Below are 14,140 nucleotides of genomic sequence, written 5' to 3'. Positions count from 1 at the left end.
CCACAGTAGGTTTGGACTTGATGATCTATGATTCTGTGATTCAAAAGAAGTTTTTCCCTGTGAGGGTGGTGAGACACTGGCACAGGTTGCCCAGGGATGTGTTGGCTGCCCCAACCCTGGCAGTGTTCACAGCCAGGTTGGATGAGCCTTGAGCAACCTGGTGTGGTGGGAGGTGTCCCTGCCCAGGGCAGGGGGTTGGGACTGAATGATCTCTAATGTCCGTTCCAACCCCTCAGATTCTGTGATTCTATGATCTTTGTCTATGTGTGTTGTGCCTTATCTCCACTAATGAGCTGTGTATTTGTTTTAAGACTTTAACTTGTTTGTGGCTGTTGCTGAAGCTGTAAGGAGATTGTTTGACTAACCCTCGTATCCTCGAATGTCCAAACTTACCTTTGTCTGCTTCCCTCAGGATAATGTATGGCTATTGACAATGTATTTCCCTTCAGAATAAGGAGCATAGCCTTATCCTGTTCCTATCTGGGTGTTGGTGGGGGGAGAAGGATTGCCTCCTATCTCCAGCAAACAGCATGCAGCTTATTCCCATCCCTACTTTGTAATTGCTCAGTAATTGTGCTGCCTTAATCTCCTCCTGTTCTACATCCTCCTTCCCAGTCCCCTCCCAGATGGGTTTATCGCTGAAGAGGTTGATTGGCAAGTGTGACTGATGAGATGGGGTTGGCAATCTGTCCTGTGTCCTGGAGGCTATTAGTCTGTTTTATCTCTCAGCTTCTCCTAGGAAGAGTGGGATATTCTTAATCTGTACAACATTTTCCTCTCTGGATGTTTCAGTGCCTCTCATTTCAGAGCAGGAAAGCTGCTTTATTCGGCTGCAGTTATGCAATGCAAGCAGAAAAAGATGTCAACAAAAGTGCTGCTGTTTATTGTGTGATTTCTGCTTACAGAGCCATCAGAATTCCTGACCAAAACTCTTTCTATGGGCAAACACTGTATACTGCTGGACAGGTCCATTCAAATCACACAGGAAGCTCTAGCAGCACTGGGAATTAGACTCAGCTTTACTTGACCTCTATGAAATCCATAGAGTTGTCCAGTTAATATAAGCAGTTACAAGCTATCTAAGCAGCTTTGGTGCATGAGAAATGACTGATAGATTCTGGGATGAAATGATTAGTAGGTCAGTTTTCCACATGGCTGATGTGCCTCTCCATCTGTGCCTGTTTTATCTGTGCCTGCAGAGCTGCAGGGGAAGATTGGTAACACAGGGCAGCACAGAGCTTTTCTCTCATAGGTAGTGAGAACAAATCAGGCATAGGCTCCTAACATTTGGAAGTCATCAGGCAGCTGTTGGCTGGCCTGTGAGAAATGCACTGGTTGGCTTCAGCCCAGCACCAAGCAGGGAGGTGTCTGTGTCCTAAAAGGCAGGACAGGAGGATGGCACTGTCTGTGGGTGATGAATGGGCAGTGCTGAACTTGGTCAGGTCTGCTGAGTGGCTGGGAGAAGGTCTGCCATGTCTTGTTCCTAGAGAACAAGACATAGAGAAGTAGAGCAATAGAATTAGATACTTCTGCTCAGCACTGCTCATAATAATTCACCACCATAACATGAACTAAGTACTCCCAGGGCTGCAGGGAAAAGGGTGGTAAGACAGCAGTAAAAATTCTTACTAAGGAGCTAATTCTGGGTTCCCAGGGCTGCAGGGAAAAGGGTGGTAGGACAGCAGTAAAAATTCTTACTGAGGAGCTAATTCTGGGGTTTTTTCCTAATTATTCAACACCACTGAAAAGCAGGTATTGATTCTTCAGGCCAGGATTATAAAATATGAACCACAGAAATAGCTATGTTAGTCTCTCTCCTGTGTTTTTAGGGTATGAGGAATTTTTGAGTCGCATCAAGACTGAGACAAACCTCCAAATGTTGCTGCTCAGAGCCTCGTTCTTGCAGTTGCTTTGTGCAGACATAAGATCCTGCTGGATCAAGCCAGTGACAGAATCAGGGTTCAAGGACTTGTGTTTAAAAGAGGATAACAAACTGTGATTACTGCCACTTTAGATAAATAGGCATGTATTGAACCTCTCTCAAATGTGTGTGAGTATCTGTGCCTTGCTGTGCTGGAGCCACATGGCATTCCAGTTTGATCAGATAAATCATGTTTCAATTTGCTCCTCAGTGGCTGTTCTAGGATCACACTTCCACTAATGTTGTTTCTTCCCTTTTTTTTCCCTCTTGTTTATTTTGTTTTCTCCATTCAGATCAGAAGCCAAAAAGACTAAAGTTAAAAAGAAGACCAACAATCCACATTTCGATGAAGTGTTTTATTTTGAGGTTGGTATTTCAAGGGAACGGGTGATAAGCTGAAATGTTAGACTGTAGATAGTTGGCACAGCATCCTGCTCCATGTTGTGCCAGCTGTCATCTTTGAAGACTGTTTCAGAGCATGGAGCAGGGGAAGAAGAAGTGCCCAGGATCAGACTGGGTCTGCTGAGGGAACTGCATATTCCTTCAGCTCTGGAGGAAAACCTTCAAGTTGGACACTTCTGACCAACAGGCTTTACACTCCATCACTACTCACCCCAGAAGAGCTTTGAAAAAGGACAGTTAAAAATGGGTTTAAAAACAAGAAAAAAACCCAAAACAACAAAACTCAGAACACACACACAGAAATTACTGATTTTTTCCAGTCTGTGTTTTTATAGCTGCTCCACCCTGTTTTTCCCAGTCAATGGGAGGAAGGTTATCTCCTTAGGAATACTGAAAACTGTAGAGGAAAAATACACTTAAACTAGTTGTTGTGGCTTTGTATCAGTGTGCTGCAACACCAGTGCCTTTTCTCCAAGTGGGTGAAACCTCTACAGCTTTATTTAATACAGACCATTTTCAGCAAGGGCAGGAAAATGCTCATTTTGGTTCTTTCTGGCTGGAGTACTGTAATTGTGGTGTGTCCATACATATATCTGCATGTGTTTATAATTTAGATACCTCTTGAAACCTTTCATTCTGGCTCCTAAAGTACGTGCATCTTTTTCCTTTGGACATCATACTCCTGGTCTGTGTTTAAATGGGCTATTTCAGGAGACACCTCAAGAACATATCTGGAATAACAAAGTGCATGAAAAGCCAGAGCAGCACAATGCAGTTGGCATATATTGAAAAGCCCTTTCTGCTCATATGGTTTGCATCATTCAGGTCAGATTTGCATTGGAAATTGTTGCTGGCATAGGGATGGCACCTAGGGCTGTGGTTTCTTGAATTAGGGATACAAGCAGCAACTTCAGGAAGCAGAACTGTGGAAAGAGGAGCCATACAAGTTGCACAGTGCAGATCTGAAGTGCATATGTCATTCCTGGCATTGCTGTCTTCCCCCTCCTTCTGCAAACCACTCTCTTTGCCTAGGAGCTGATAGTTGTACTGACTAATTTGAAGTCTGTCTTCATGTAATGTATTTGGATATGAGGAACAGATAGAGCAAGTTCTTTATTGGCAGGAGAACTTTCTCAGTGCCCAAAGGGATGGAAGTCATGATGATTGGCCATGGTGGCTGTCTAAGGTAATCTTTCCTCTGCTAACACAGTATGTCTCATCCTAGGAGATAACTTCTCTGCTAGGGGTGAGATTTTGTGCCTGCTCAGAGCCTCCATGTGACTCTGTTGAATGGGCATAGTTGGTATGGGAGAGATCCTGAGGTGCTGAGCAGTGAAACTGCACTGAGGTGTCTGTGTTTGCTCAGGGCTGCCCAGGATTTCAGTCCTTCACCTGGCCCAGAACCACAGTCTTTGGCAGTGACACAAGGGTGATGCTCTATGTAAATAAACTAAAATGGGCTTCCTTATTCTCAACACAGGCAGTTCTGGAAGTGCCTCTCAGTGAGTGTAATCCAGGAATTCAGACTGTAAACCACAGGAACTTCACCTGTCTGATTCCTCAGCCTTCTGTGTGCTGCAGAAACAGTGTATGAATTTAAACACTGAACTTGGCAGGTTGTGCCACATTGGGAGAAGAAGGAGAGAAACAGAAAGCATCTTCCAGCTGGAGCTGGGGGGTGGGCTGGAGGCTTGCTTAGCTTGCCTTTATGCTGGGACTGGGTTGCGTGCAAGTATCAGCAGAAGCAAAACCTGAACTCAAGCCCATGCCCCAGTTGTTCTGCTAACTCAGAGCAAAATGTTTTCTGTGCTTAGGAAATGTCTGAATCAGCCAGAACTCTGAAACATAAACATACCCTGAGTGCAGACAGAGCCATCATAGATTTATGTCATTTTTCAGAGTAGTTAGTGCGGATCAGGCTAAATGTCTGCAAGGAACAAGGTTCAGTAGAGCTGCTCTGACTGGGAAATGCATTCACTAATGAGCTGTGGGCAGACCTGTGGCTGGTGCATGGTAACGAAGTGCTCTGATTCCTGTGGAGCTGCACAGATTCATGTTGGTGACAGCAGTGTCACTTGCTGCTTCCAAACAGCTTCCTCAGCCTTCCTGCTAGTCTGCTAGCACAGTGATGAGCTTTGTCTCCAGGAAGGGAGCTGAGCTGTAAGAAGCACTGAATGAATGGGTCCTTTCCTTTCTGCAGCTAAAAGGTTGCATAGATTTTCTTTTCTAGATGGAAAATTTAGAGATGAAATTAAATGAAAGAGAGGAAATTTAGGTTAGATATTAGGAAGTTTTTCCCTGTGAGACACTGGCCCAGGTTGCCCAGGGAGGCTGTGGCTGCCCCAACCCTGGCAGTGTTCACAGCCAGGTTGGATGAAACCTTGAGCAACCTGGTGTGGTGGGAGGTGTCTCTGCCCAAGGCAGGGGTTAGGGCTGGATCATCTTTAAGGTCCATTCCAACCTCTAAAATTCTATGAGAATAGAAGACTTCCAAGTTTGCTTCCATTAAAAATGACACCATTAGCTTCACCGTGGTGGCAGAAAATGTCATTTGCAGCTCTGTAGGATAGTTTGCAGGAGCAGTGAAGGATGTTTGCAAGGGTAGGGTAAGGAAATTTGTACTTAACTGCTGAGGTTGTAGCTTGTATTTAAATTCTCTGTGCACTTTGGGCTTCCCAGGTGTATTTGATTCAATGAGTCTAGACCACTTGGTCTCCACTGCTGCTTGTGCCTTTTAGTTTTTATGTGCCTGGCTCACACATACACACAGAAGACTCTGCTCAGTGTCCTGTGCCAAAGATTCCTCTCTTGGGCAGCTATATTGTTGCCTCCCTTGTTTGTGCCATCTGCATCTCACGTACACTACGAACCCAAACCAAAAAGTCAAGTGTACAATAAAAACCAGATTTTGTGAGTGGGAAGTTATTAAGCCACAAGTGTATTTAAACCTACAATAAAGCTCAGCTTCTGTGTGCAACCAAGAGCTGAAGCCACACATCATACACCCTTGCATTTGATCAGTTCCTGCTGTGGTTTCAGCTGGGTGGGGTAGCCTTTTTCTCAAGTTTCTGACGCACTTGACAAAAATACAACCATCAAAGGCTTTCTGTAATCATGCTAGAAAACAAATGCTAAGAAATGTTTCTACAAAACCCTTTTTATTTTGGTAATTCTCTACACTTACAGCTTTCTGTTTTGGTTTTTCTTTCCCTGTGCTTTGCTGTTTATCAGTTTGTCAAATAGGGTTGGTGAACTGTGCAGCTGGTTCTATGTTCTGATAGACATAACACAGGTTTGGGTCACTTGGAGAATTGGACTGCTTGGTATTTGTTGTGTGGGCAGGTTAAATTGACTTCCAGGATATCAGGATAGGCAGAAGTTCCCAATTTTAATTGGATACAACATGTTTTTAAGGGTTTTTTGGTTCCTCCCCTGCCTTCTTCAGAGTGCTTGAGGGCACCTGTTGTACAGCTGTATTTAAAACCCAGATATTAGTTGCCCTTTTATTTCCCAAGTCAAAAGAGAGGAAATTTAGGTTAGATACTAGGAAAAAGTTTTTCCCTGTGAGGGTGGTGAGACACTGGCCCAGGTTGCCCAGGGAGGCTGTGGCTGTCCCAACCCTGGCAGTGTTCACAGCCAGGTTGGATGAAACCTTGAGCAACCTGGTGTGGTGGGAGATGTCCCTGCCCAGGGCAGGGGGTTGGGGCTGGATGATCTCTAACTTCCATTCCAACCCCTAAAATCCTCTATGATTCCAAAACTTTGTACAAGTTAAATCAGAATGGTTTTGTATCAGATCAAGCTGTTAAAGTTTCCTCCTTTTTATTAGGTTACAAGACCCAGTAGCTACAACAAGAAATCCCATTTTGATATTGAAGACGTCGATGAAGTTGACAAAATGGAGATTAGGTAACATAAACCACTTTATTGGTATAAAGTTGTCTTTCAGAGTTGTGTAACTCTGATTTCAAAGTGTCAAGCATGGTTTTACTGTTGATAAATCAAGATGAGTCTGCATCACTGTATCTGTACATTCATTTACCTCCACTGTCCTGTAGATTGTATCTTGAATATGTGTGATGGTTCTGCTGCAGGAGAGATCCTTATTACTTTCCTTTGTATCCCATGTACTCTGTGTGTATACTAATGTGTGGTTGTCATAAAGCACAGCCTTTCATGTCTGGGCTCCCCTTTCTCCCTCCCTCACTTTCCCAGGGGAGCCCCGAGCCTCTGTAATGATCTCAGTTAAAGAGTGTATTTTCTTCCATCACTTAATATTAGCAACATATACAAGGTCCTTCTTCCCTGAAAGGAAACCTCTTGAATTCAGGAGTTTTGCTGGGGCAGAGGCAGTTTGTCTTCTCTTTTGCATGTCAAACTTTAACCCCTTCTTGCAAGACTGGGTATGATAAAAGTGAAATCAGTTGCACAGGAAAGAAGCAATTCTGATTTCAAAACCAAAACAACCCCACCCTACGCCTTGCTCCCCTTTTAGTGCTATTTTAAAACCTGCTAAGGTCTTTCAACTGCATCTGTGGGGACAGATGAGTATGAAGAGTGGAGAGAAAACAGTAGGAGGTGCAAAGCTTGAGAGTGTCACATGCATCATACCATCCCATCCATTGAAACTTGGGCACTAGGTGATCTGGATGGAGTGTAGCTGAAAACTGCTGTATCTGCATCAGGTGGTGAGAAATTCCCCTCTCCTTTAGGCTTGGATTTGGAGGAAGAAAGGCTGAGGGAGAAGAGTAGCACCCCCTTCCTCCCCAGGTATTCCCACTAGAGAGGTAGTGAGTCCCAGAACGTTCCCTAGTTCCTTCAGAAGCACAATTGGCTATAAGGAAACGAGGGGAGACTGGGAAGAGGGAACAATACTGAGTCCCAGCAAGGAATATGCATCTGTGTTGAATGAATGGACTGGGTACAAATTGAAAGAGGGAAATTTAGGTTAGATATTAGGAAGAAGTTGTGCCCTGTAAGGGTGGTGAGACACTGGCCCAGGTTGCCCAGGGAGGCTGTGGCTGCCCCAACCCTGGCAGTGTTCACAGCCAGGTTGGATGAGCCTTGAGCAACCTGGTGTGGTGGGAGGTGTCCCTGCCCAGGGCAGGGGGTTGGGGCTGGATGATCTCTAAGCTCCATTCCAACCCCTAAAATTCCATGATTCTGTGACTGAGGGTTGTTCTAATTTGATGGTCAGCTGCTGGTTCATGTATCCTGTCAGTGTAGGATCACAGACCATTGATGGATTTGTGTTTGCCATGGCTCTGTGAGGCAGGAAAGGGAAACTCTTCATATGTGGGAGAGACAAGAGCTGTGCTCTTCCTCTGAGAACATCAGGCAGTGCAAACATAGCTTTAGGTTTAGGGGCAACCTACAGACAATTCATGGGAGAAGCAAAGGCCCAAGTTCAGTGCTGTGCTGCTTTGCTGGGATCAGTGTTGCAGCACAGCAGATGACCTAGTCCTAGCATTAGACTGTTTTTCTGCAAAGCTTCACGTGGTGTAGGCAGGTATGAAGTAACACATTCCATATCCCATGGGATGTATGTGATGGAATGGGCAACTTAACCATGTCTTTGGAGTCCCAGACTAGTCTCTGTAACCATAATGGTCAGACATGCAATAATTTTAAATGACAGCTAAGGATTATCTGATAGTTTTTGTGATGGCTTTGGGACCCTAGACCTAGTGGACAGTGGTTACACATTGCTTCATACTTCAGTTGATTCTTATTTTGTACCACTGGACTAAATTAAAATACACAGTTGTTTTACATACTAAATATAGTTTCTGGACAAATGACTGTCTGCAACGTTAATGTATGTGGAGCTGAGCTTCAGGAAAGTCTGTCATTCCTGAAAACCAGCACATCACAGTGTGGCAGACATGAGTAGTTGGTGGGGAGGCTTGCAAAATAGTTGGGGAAAGATTAAGCACTTAAATAATAGACAAAATCAAATAAAGTGTTAGTCTTGGTTGAGCAAATTCTGCTCAGAGGTTTTGTCCCCTATAGGACAGAGTGTTTTTGTTTCCATCAGGTTCCCCTTCCACCCCCACTCACTTCCTCCAGTCTGTTTAGTCAGGATTGGATTGCCCCTGTGCCCTCTGGATAGATCATACAATTTATGGGCTCAGGGATTTATTTTCTTTTTCTCTCTTGAGAAAAATACCATTCCACAGGGTAAAGAGGAGGCTCAGTCTCTCATGGTTTCTCTCTAAAGCTATGAAAGTTTCTCTTTGTGAGTGGGTGTAGGAAGTTGTAGGCAGGGCATATCAACACTTGGGGACCAGATGTTCTGGTGCATTCATTGTTTCTCCTCCCCCTCCCTGCTGTTTGGTCAGACTGCAGTCCCAGAAAAAAAGAGTTTCAGAATAACACTTGTCATAGTTCTGCCTTTTAAAAAGCTTGGGAAAGAAATTTTTTACAGAAAAGTGGCAGCCAGTGGTTGGACTTGATGATCTTTGAGGTCTCCTCCAATCTTGATGGTTCTGTGATTCTAAGAGCAATCTTTTAGAGCCTGAGGTCTGTGTATTAAGATTTTTAATAAGTGCTGCTTATGCTTCGTACTGTGTGCAGTTCTGGGCCCCTCAGTTCAGGAGGGACATTGAGGGGCTGGAGCAGGTCCAGAGAAGAGCAACGAGGCTGGGGAAGGGACTGGAGCACAAGTGCCATGAGGAGAGGCTGAGGGAGCTGGGGGTGTGCAGCCTGGAGAAGAGGAGGCTCAGGGGAGACCTTCTCACCCTCTGCAACTCCCTGACAGGAGGTTGGAGTCAGGTGGGGGTTGGTCTCTTCTCCCAGGCAACCAGCAGCAGGACAAGAGGGCACAGACTCAAGCTCTGCCAGGGGAGGGTTAGGTTGGATATTAGGAAGAGATTTTTTAGTGAGAGAGTGCTCAGGCATTGGAATGTGCTGCCCAGAGAGGTGGTGGATTCACCATCCCTGGAGGTTTTCAAGATGAGACTGGATGTGGCACTTAGTGCCATGGTCTAGTAACCATGATAGGGTTGGACTTGATGATGTTGGAGGTATTTTCCAACCTGGTTGATTCTATGATTCTATGAGTCTATACTCCCAAAGCACAAACCTATTATTTCAGACTGCATTGCCTGCTGGGCTTACTGTGTAGTGTGAGATCTACTTTGGGTTGTTAATTCCTCTCATGCAGAGCCTCTGCACTGATTTTTCTTCTGTAACTGGGGGGGGAAACCCTTTGGCTGTCTGTGTTTGAAAGTGTTATTGCTAGTGGGCATCTCGAAAGGATTTGGGTAAACTAGAAACCAGTAGCCTGTAAATACTTGGTAAATTTTGACTGTAAATAGACTTCTCAAAAGATTCCTCACCTTCTCCTGAAGTTGTTTTTAGCTGTCTAAGCTGTTTAGCAAGAGAAGAATCCACCCAATATAGAGAAATGGGAGAGGAGGTTGAATTCTCAAAGGTTTTTTTTCCTTCTGGAGGATTCTTGTCCTGCAGAGATACTGTCAAAACATCAGAGTTTGAAGTACTTGACCTAGCAGGTGTGAGCTGATGGTATGTCTAGTGTATGACACTTGATGCATGAGACACTGTTGAGAGCTACAAGGCTCAGAGGATTTAGAAGTGACATCCTCTGCACTGGCTTAAGATAGGATAAACCTTTAGCAGGGCTATCAACATCCATTCCTTGACAAGCCTACTGTGACTTGCTTGAGACTAGGAAGGTTCCATGATTGGAATTGTCCATGACTTTGCACCTTATCCAAAGTAAAGTTGCTCTTCTAAAAATCTTCATTGTTTGAAAACCTGTATTTCTTCCTATGTATCTTTCTTTTTTCCCCAAAGCCAATGCACATCCAGACTTGTCACTTAGCTGCAAAACACTCATCTGAGTTTGGTTTATAATAAAAATGCCTCAGAGAGGAAACCTTAGAATATGTACAGAAACCACTACCCTGGAGTTTGAAACTCCAAGGTGAGTGCAGTAACCTTTGCCTACAAATGCTAGGTTAGACACCAATACTTCTGCTTTGAATCTTCCTGCAGTTGTTTTCCATCCTCATGTTAAAGAGCATATGAAAGGGAAGAAAGTGTCAGCTAGAGATCCAGATGAGAACTTCCCAAACGTGAGGGACTGAGTGCCAAAAATTGTGGAAGCTTCACGCAATACATAGATTGTACACAGTGGTAGAACTGTCCTAAAGCTTTGAATATGTTTACAGAACTGGTTTAGGTGCCCCAAATACATAAAGTTGACACAGTGGATCTTCCCAGGAACTAGAGCACAGACAAGGACTGTGTAGACATTCAGCCTAACTCTGTAAAGCTGCTGCTTAGCTGCTGATAATCCCAGATTAGACAGAGGCTGACAGGATGGAGTCCTTAAATATCTTTGCACTTTGTTTCCCCTGGTGTCTATTTTACCTGTATTTTTCCATTATGTGAGGTAGCCAAACAGTTCTCTGAATCTTTATCAACATGGGTAGTGGGAACAGTACAGATAAGAACAAGGAAATCAAGATTTTTTTTTTCACTGATGGTTCATGGAGGTGAATTGCAAAGCTTCAGAAATCCAGAGTAAGATTATCTCTTTACTGTTTGGAAACCATTCCTGTACTGTGTCAAGACTTTCTAACTCACAGAATCACAGGATAATCAGAGCTGGAAGAGACCCTTGAGGATCATCCTGTCCAGCTCCTGGCCCTGCACAGGACATCCCTGACCATCACACCCTGTGCCTGAGAGCATTGGCCAAACACCTCTGGAGCTCTGTCAGCCTTGGGGCTGTGCCCACTGCCCTGGGAGCTGTTCAGTGCCCAAACACCTCTGGGGGAAGAACCATTTGCTAATCTCCAGCCTAACCCTCCCCTGACACAACTTCAGCCCATTCCCTGGGTCCTGTCCCTGGGTGCCAGAGAGAAGAGGTCAGTGCTGCCCCTGCACTTCCTTCCCTGAGGAAGTTGTATCCAGCCATGAGCTCTGTCCTCAGTCTCCTCTTCTCCAGGCTGAACACACCAAGTGACCTCAGCCACTCCTCATGTGGCTTCCCCCAAGGCCCTTCACCACCTTCGCTGCCTCCTTTGGACACTCCAATAACTCAATATCTTTCTCCCATTGTGGCACCCAAACTGCACCCAATGTTCCAGGTGAGGCTGCCTCAGCACAGAGCAGAGCAGGACAATCCCCTCCCTCTCCCTCTGGCCATGCCTTGCCTGATTCCCACCCCCCCCAGGAGAGGATGTCCCTCCTGGCTGTCAGGGCACCTTCACTCATAGACCATGAGAGGAAAATAAAACACCAGCAAAATTTGAAAAAGTTGAAATTATTTGAGTTTAGTTTTAAATGTATTATTAATATTTTTAAATGATCTGTTTTTCTTGCAGGGTTGACCTTTGGAATGCCAGCAACTTGAAGTTTGGTGATGAGTTTCTAGGAGAACTGAGGCTCCCTTTGAAGTTTCTCCGACAGTCTAGTTCTTATGAAGCCTGGTACTTGTCATTTTTCTTTGGGAGAAAAACTAAAAACATATGTCTGCTGTGATGAATTAAGAGTAATTAGTGCTATGTAGTAATGTTTTAAAGTGATTTAATTTTTATGTTTTTCTGTAAGCAAGCCAAAGTCATTGAGCAAGTGTTAAGAACAAAAAGTTTTGAGAATGTGATTAGAGGTTTCAGTCTGTATTGCACGTGGGAGTTCTAACAGGTTGTTTTTATGATATTATTTACTGTCATGGTCTTAGTGTGTGGAGTTTTAATCATACCTACAGAAATCTTTATGATCAGAACTTCCCATGCTGCAGTTGGTGCAAAACAGCCTGGCAAATTTAATTAGAGTCTGATTCTGAGCTCTCAGGAATACATAAATACATGTCTAAGTACTCTGTGCATCTGTACATTTTATATCTGCTGCCTGAGATCATCTTCTGTTTCAGCACAAACTTTCTGTCTTAATTCTTTTGCCTATCAGGTATTTCCTGCAGCCTAGAGATAATGGCAACAAGTCACTGAAGCCTGATGACCTTGGTTCCTTAAGGTTAAATGTGGTTTACACTGAAGACCATGTTTTTTCCTCAGACTATTACAGCCCACTCAGAGATGTTCTGCTCAAATCTGCAGATGTTGAGGTAATTTGCTTGCACTGTTTGTTGTTTACCTGCAGATCAGCCTCGCAGGGTCTCTGAATGTTCTTCTTGCTGGCACCGGTAGTTTGGTAATTACCAGAGAGGTCAACTTCTTCCTTTTCAGACCTGAGAGCCTTGTTAAGCTCTGCATATCCCTGGTGCTTGTTTGAGTCCTTGCAGAGATCTTTATCTGCTTTCAGTCTGGTGGGTGAAGGCACACCCAGGAACACCAGTGGTTTTAGCAGCAGCATATTCTCTGTGACTTTCTGATTTTACATGTGAAAATGCAAAGTAAACTTTAGCTTAATCAATTGTTTTCCTTAGCTGGAGAGGAACAGAGTTTCTACAACTCTCCAACTTCCTGAGGGCTTGGAGAGAGGTGAGGGATGTGTGTCCTGCCATGGCTGCAGGGAGAGGACTAGAGGGAATGGCCTTGAGCTGAGCCAGGGCAGAGTCAGATTGGATGTGAGGAGAAATGTTTTCCCTGTGAGGGTGTTGAGGCACTGGGATATTGCCCAGGGAGGTGGTGCAGTCACCATCCCTGGAGGTGTTGAAGAGGTGTCTGGATCTGGCACTGGAGGATCCGGTTTAGGGTTTAGGGGTTCCAGCAGTGACAGGTTAATGGTTGGACTGGATGTTCTTAGAGGTCTCTTCCAGCCTTGATGGTTCTATGATTGGATGAGGAAGTAATAGAGAGCAGCAATGAGGAGAAAGACTTGGGTGCGATGGTAGATGAGAAACTCCCCATGAGCTGCAGTGTGAGCTCAGAGCCCAGAAACCAGCCCAGGCCTGAGAGGGCAGACTGAGAGAGTTGGGGCTGTTCAGCCTGGAGAAGAGAAGGTTGTGTGGAGACCTCAGAGCAACCTGCCAGGAGCTGAAGGGGCTCCGTGAGAAGGACATGGAACTGTTGGAGCAAGTCCAGAGGTGGCCATGAAGTTGCTAAGAGGACTGGAGCATCTCCCCTGTGAGCACAGGCTGAGGGAGTTGGGGCTGTTCAGCCTGGAGAAGAGAAGGTTGTGTGGAGACCTCAGAGCACCTTCCAGGAGCTGAAGGGGCTCCAAGGAAGCTGCAGAGGGACTCTGTGTTAGGAGCTGCAGGGACAGGACAAGGGGCAATGGGGAATAATTGAAGGAGGGGAAATTTAGGCTAGATATCAGGAAGAGGTTTTCCCTGTGAGGGTGGTGAGACACTGTCCCAGGTTGCCCAGGGAGGCTGTGGCTGCCCCAACCCTGGCAGTGTTCACAGCCAGGTTGGATGAGCCTTGAGCAACCTGGTGTGGTGGGAGGGGTCCCTGCCCAGGGCAGGGGGTTGGGGCTGGATGATCTCTAAGGTCCATTCCAACCCCTAAACTTCTCTCATTCTATGATTCTTGCAAGAATAAAAAACCCCAAAGCAAGAAATTACCCTGAAGTGTCAGAGTTGGACCATGTGTGCCCTTGTGATTCCTTTTGACCGTTGTAACAGTGCTTTTATTTTTTTCAGTGCCAGAACAGTTCAGTACTCACTGTGACTTGTAATTGGGAATGGTTCGATAGAGTTCTTCCTCTTCACTTGCTTCCCATGGCATTCAGTGAAATGACAGATATTAAAACTGGGAGGGGAAAAAAGAGACTGTACTGTAATGGTTTTTAAATTGCTGCCCTCTTGTGCTCAGAACACAGCCCTCAAAACCTGGGGTGTTACACCTAACCCATGGGACACGTTGATGAACTGGCCATTACAAC

The 14,140-nt window shown here is 45.1% G+C and overlaps 1 protein-coding gene across 1 annotated transcript in view; it reads left to right on the top strand.

The window, feature by feature from the left end:
* Positions 1-2,212: 2,212 nt before the first annotated feature.
* LOC103801678 (ras GTPase-activating protein 3) overlaps positions 2,213-14,140 on the top strand; it is a gene marked incomplete at both ends in the record, with an annotated part of 19,676 nt that continues 7,748 nt past the window's right edge. The window contains 4 exons of the mRNA XM_009074102.1: positions 2,213-2,287; positions 6,153-6,232; positions 11,680-11,784; positions 12,263-12,419. Of these exons, the coding sequence (XP_009072350.1) occupies positions 2,213-2,287; positions 6,153-6,232; positions 11,680-11,784; positions 12,263-12,419 (417 nt within the window). The remainder of the gene's footprint in view (positions 2,288-6,152; positions 6,233-11,679; positions 11,785-12,262; positions 12,420-14,140) is intronic.

Source organism: Acanthisitta chloris, unplaced genomic scaffold (assembly GCF_000695815.1).
Source record: "Acanthisitta chloris isolate BGI_N310 unplaced genomic scaffold, ASM69581v1 scaffold24394, whole genome shotgun sequence".
Taxonomy (NCBI): domain Eukaryota; kingdom Metazoa; phylum Chordata; class Aves; order Passeriformes; family Acanthisittidae; genus Acanthisitta; species Acanthisitta chloris.
The sequence above is the reverse complement of the archived record's forward strand: the minus strand, read 5'-3'. Positions and strand labels throughout refer to the sequence as shown.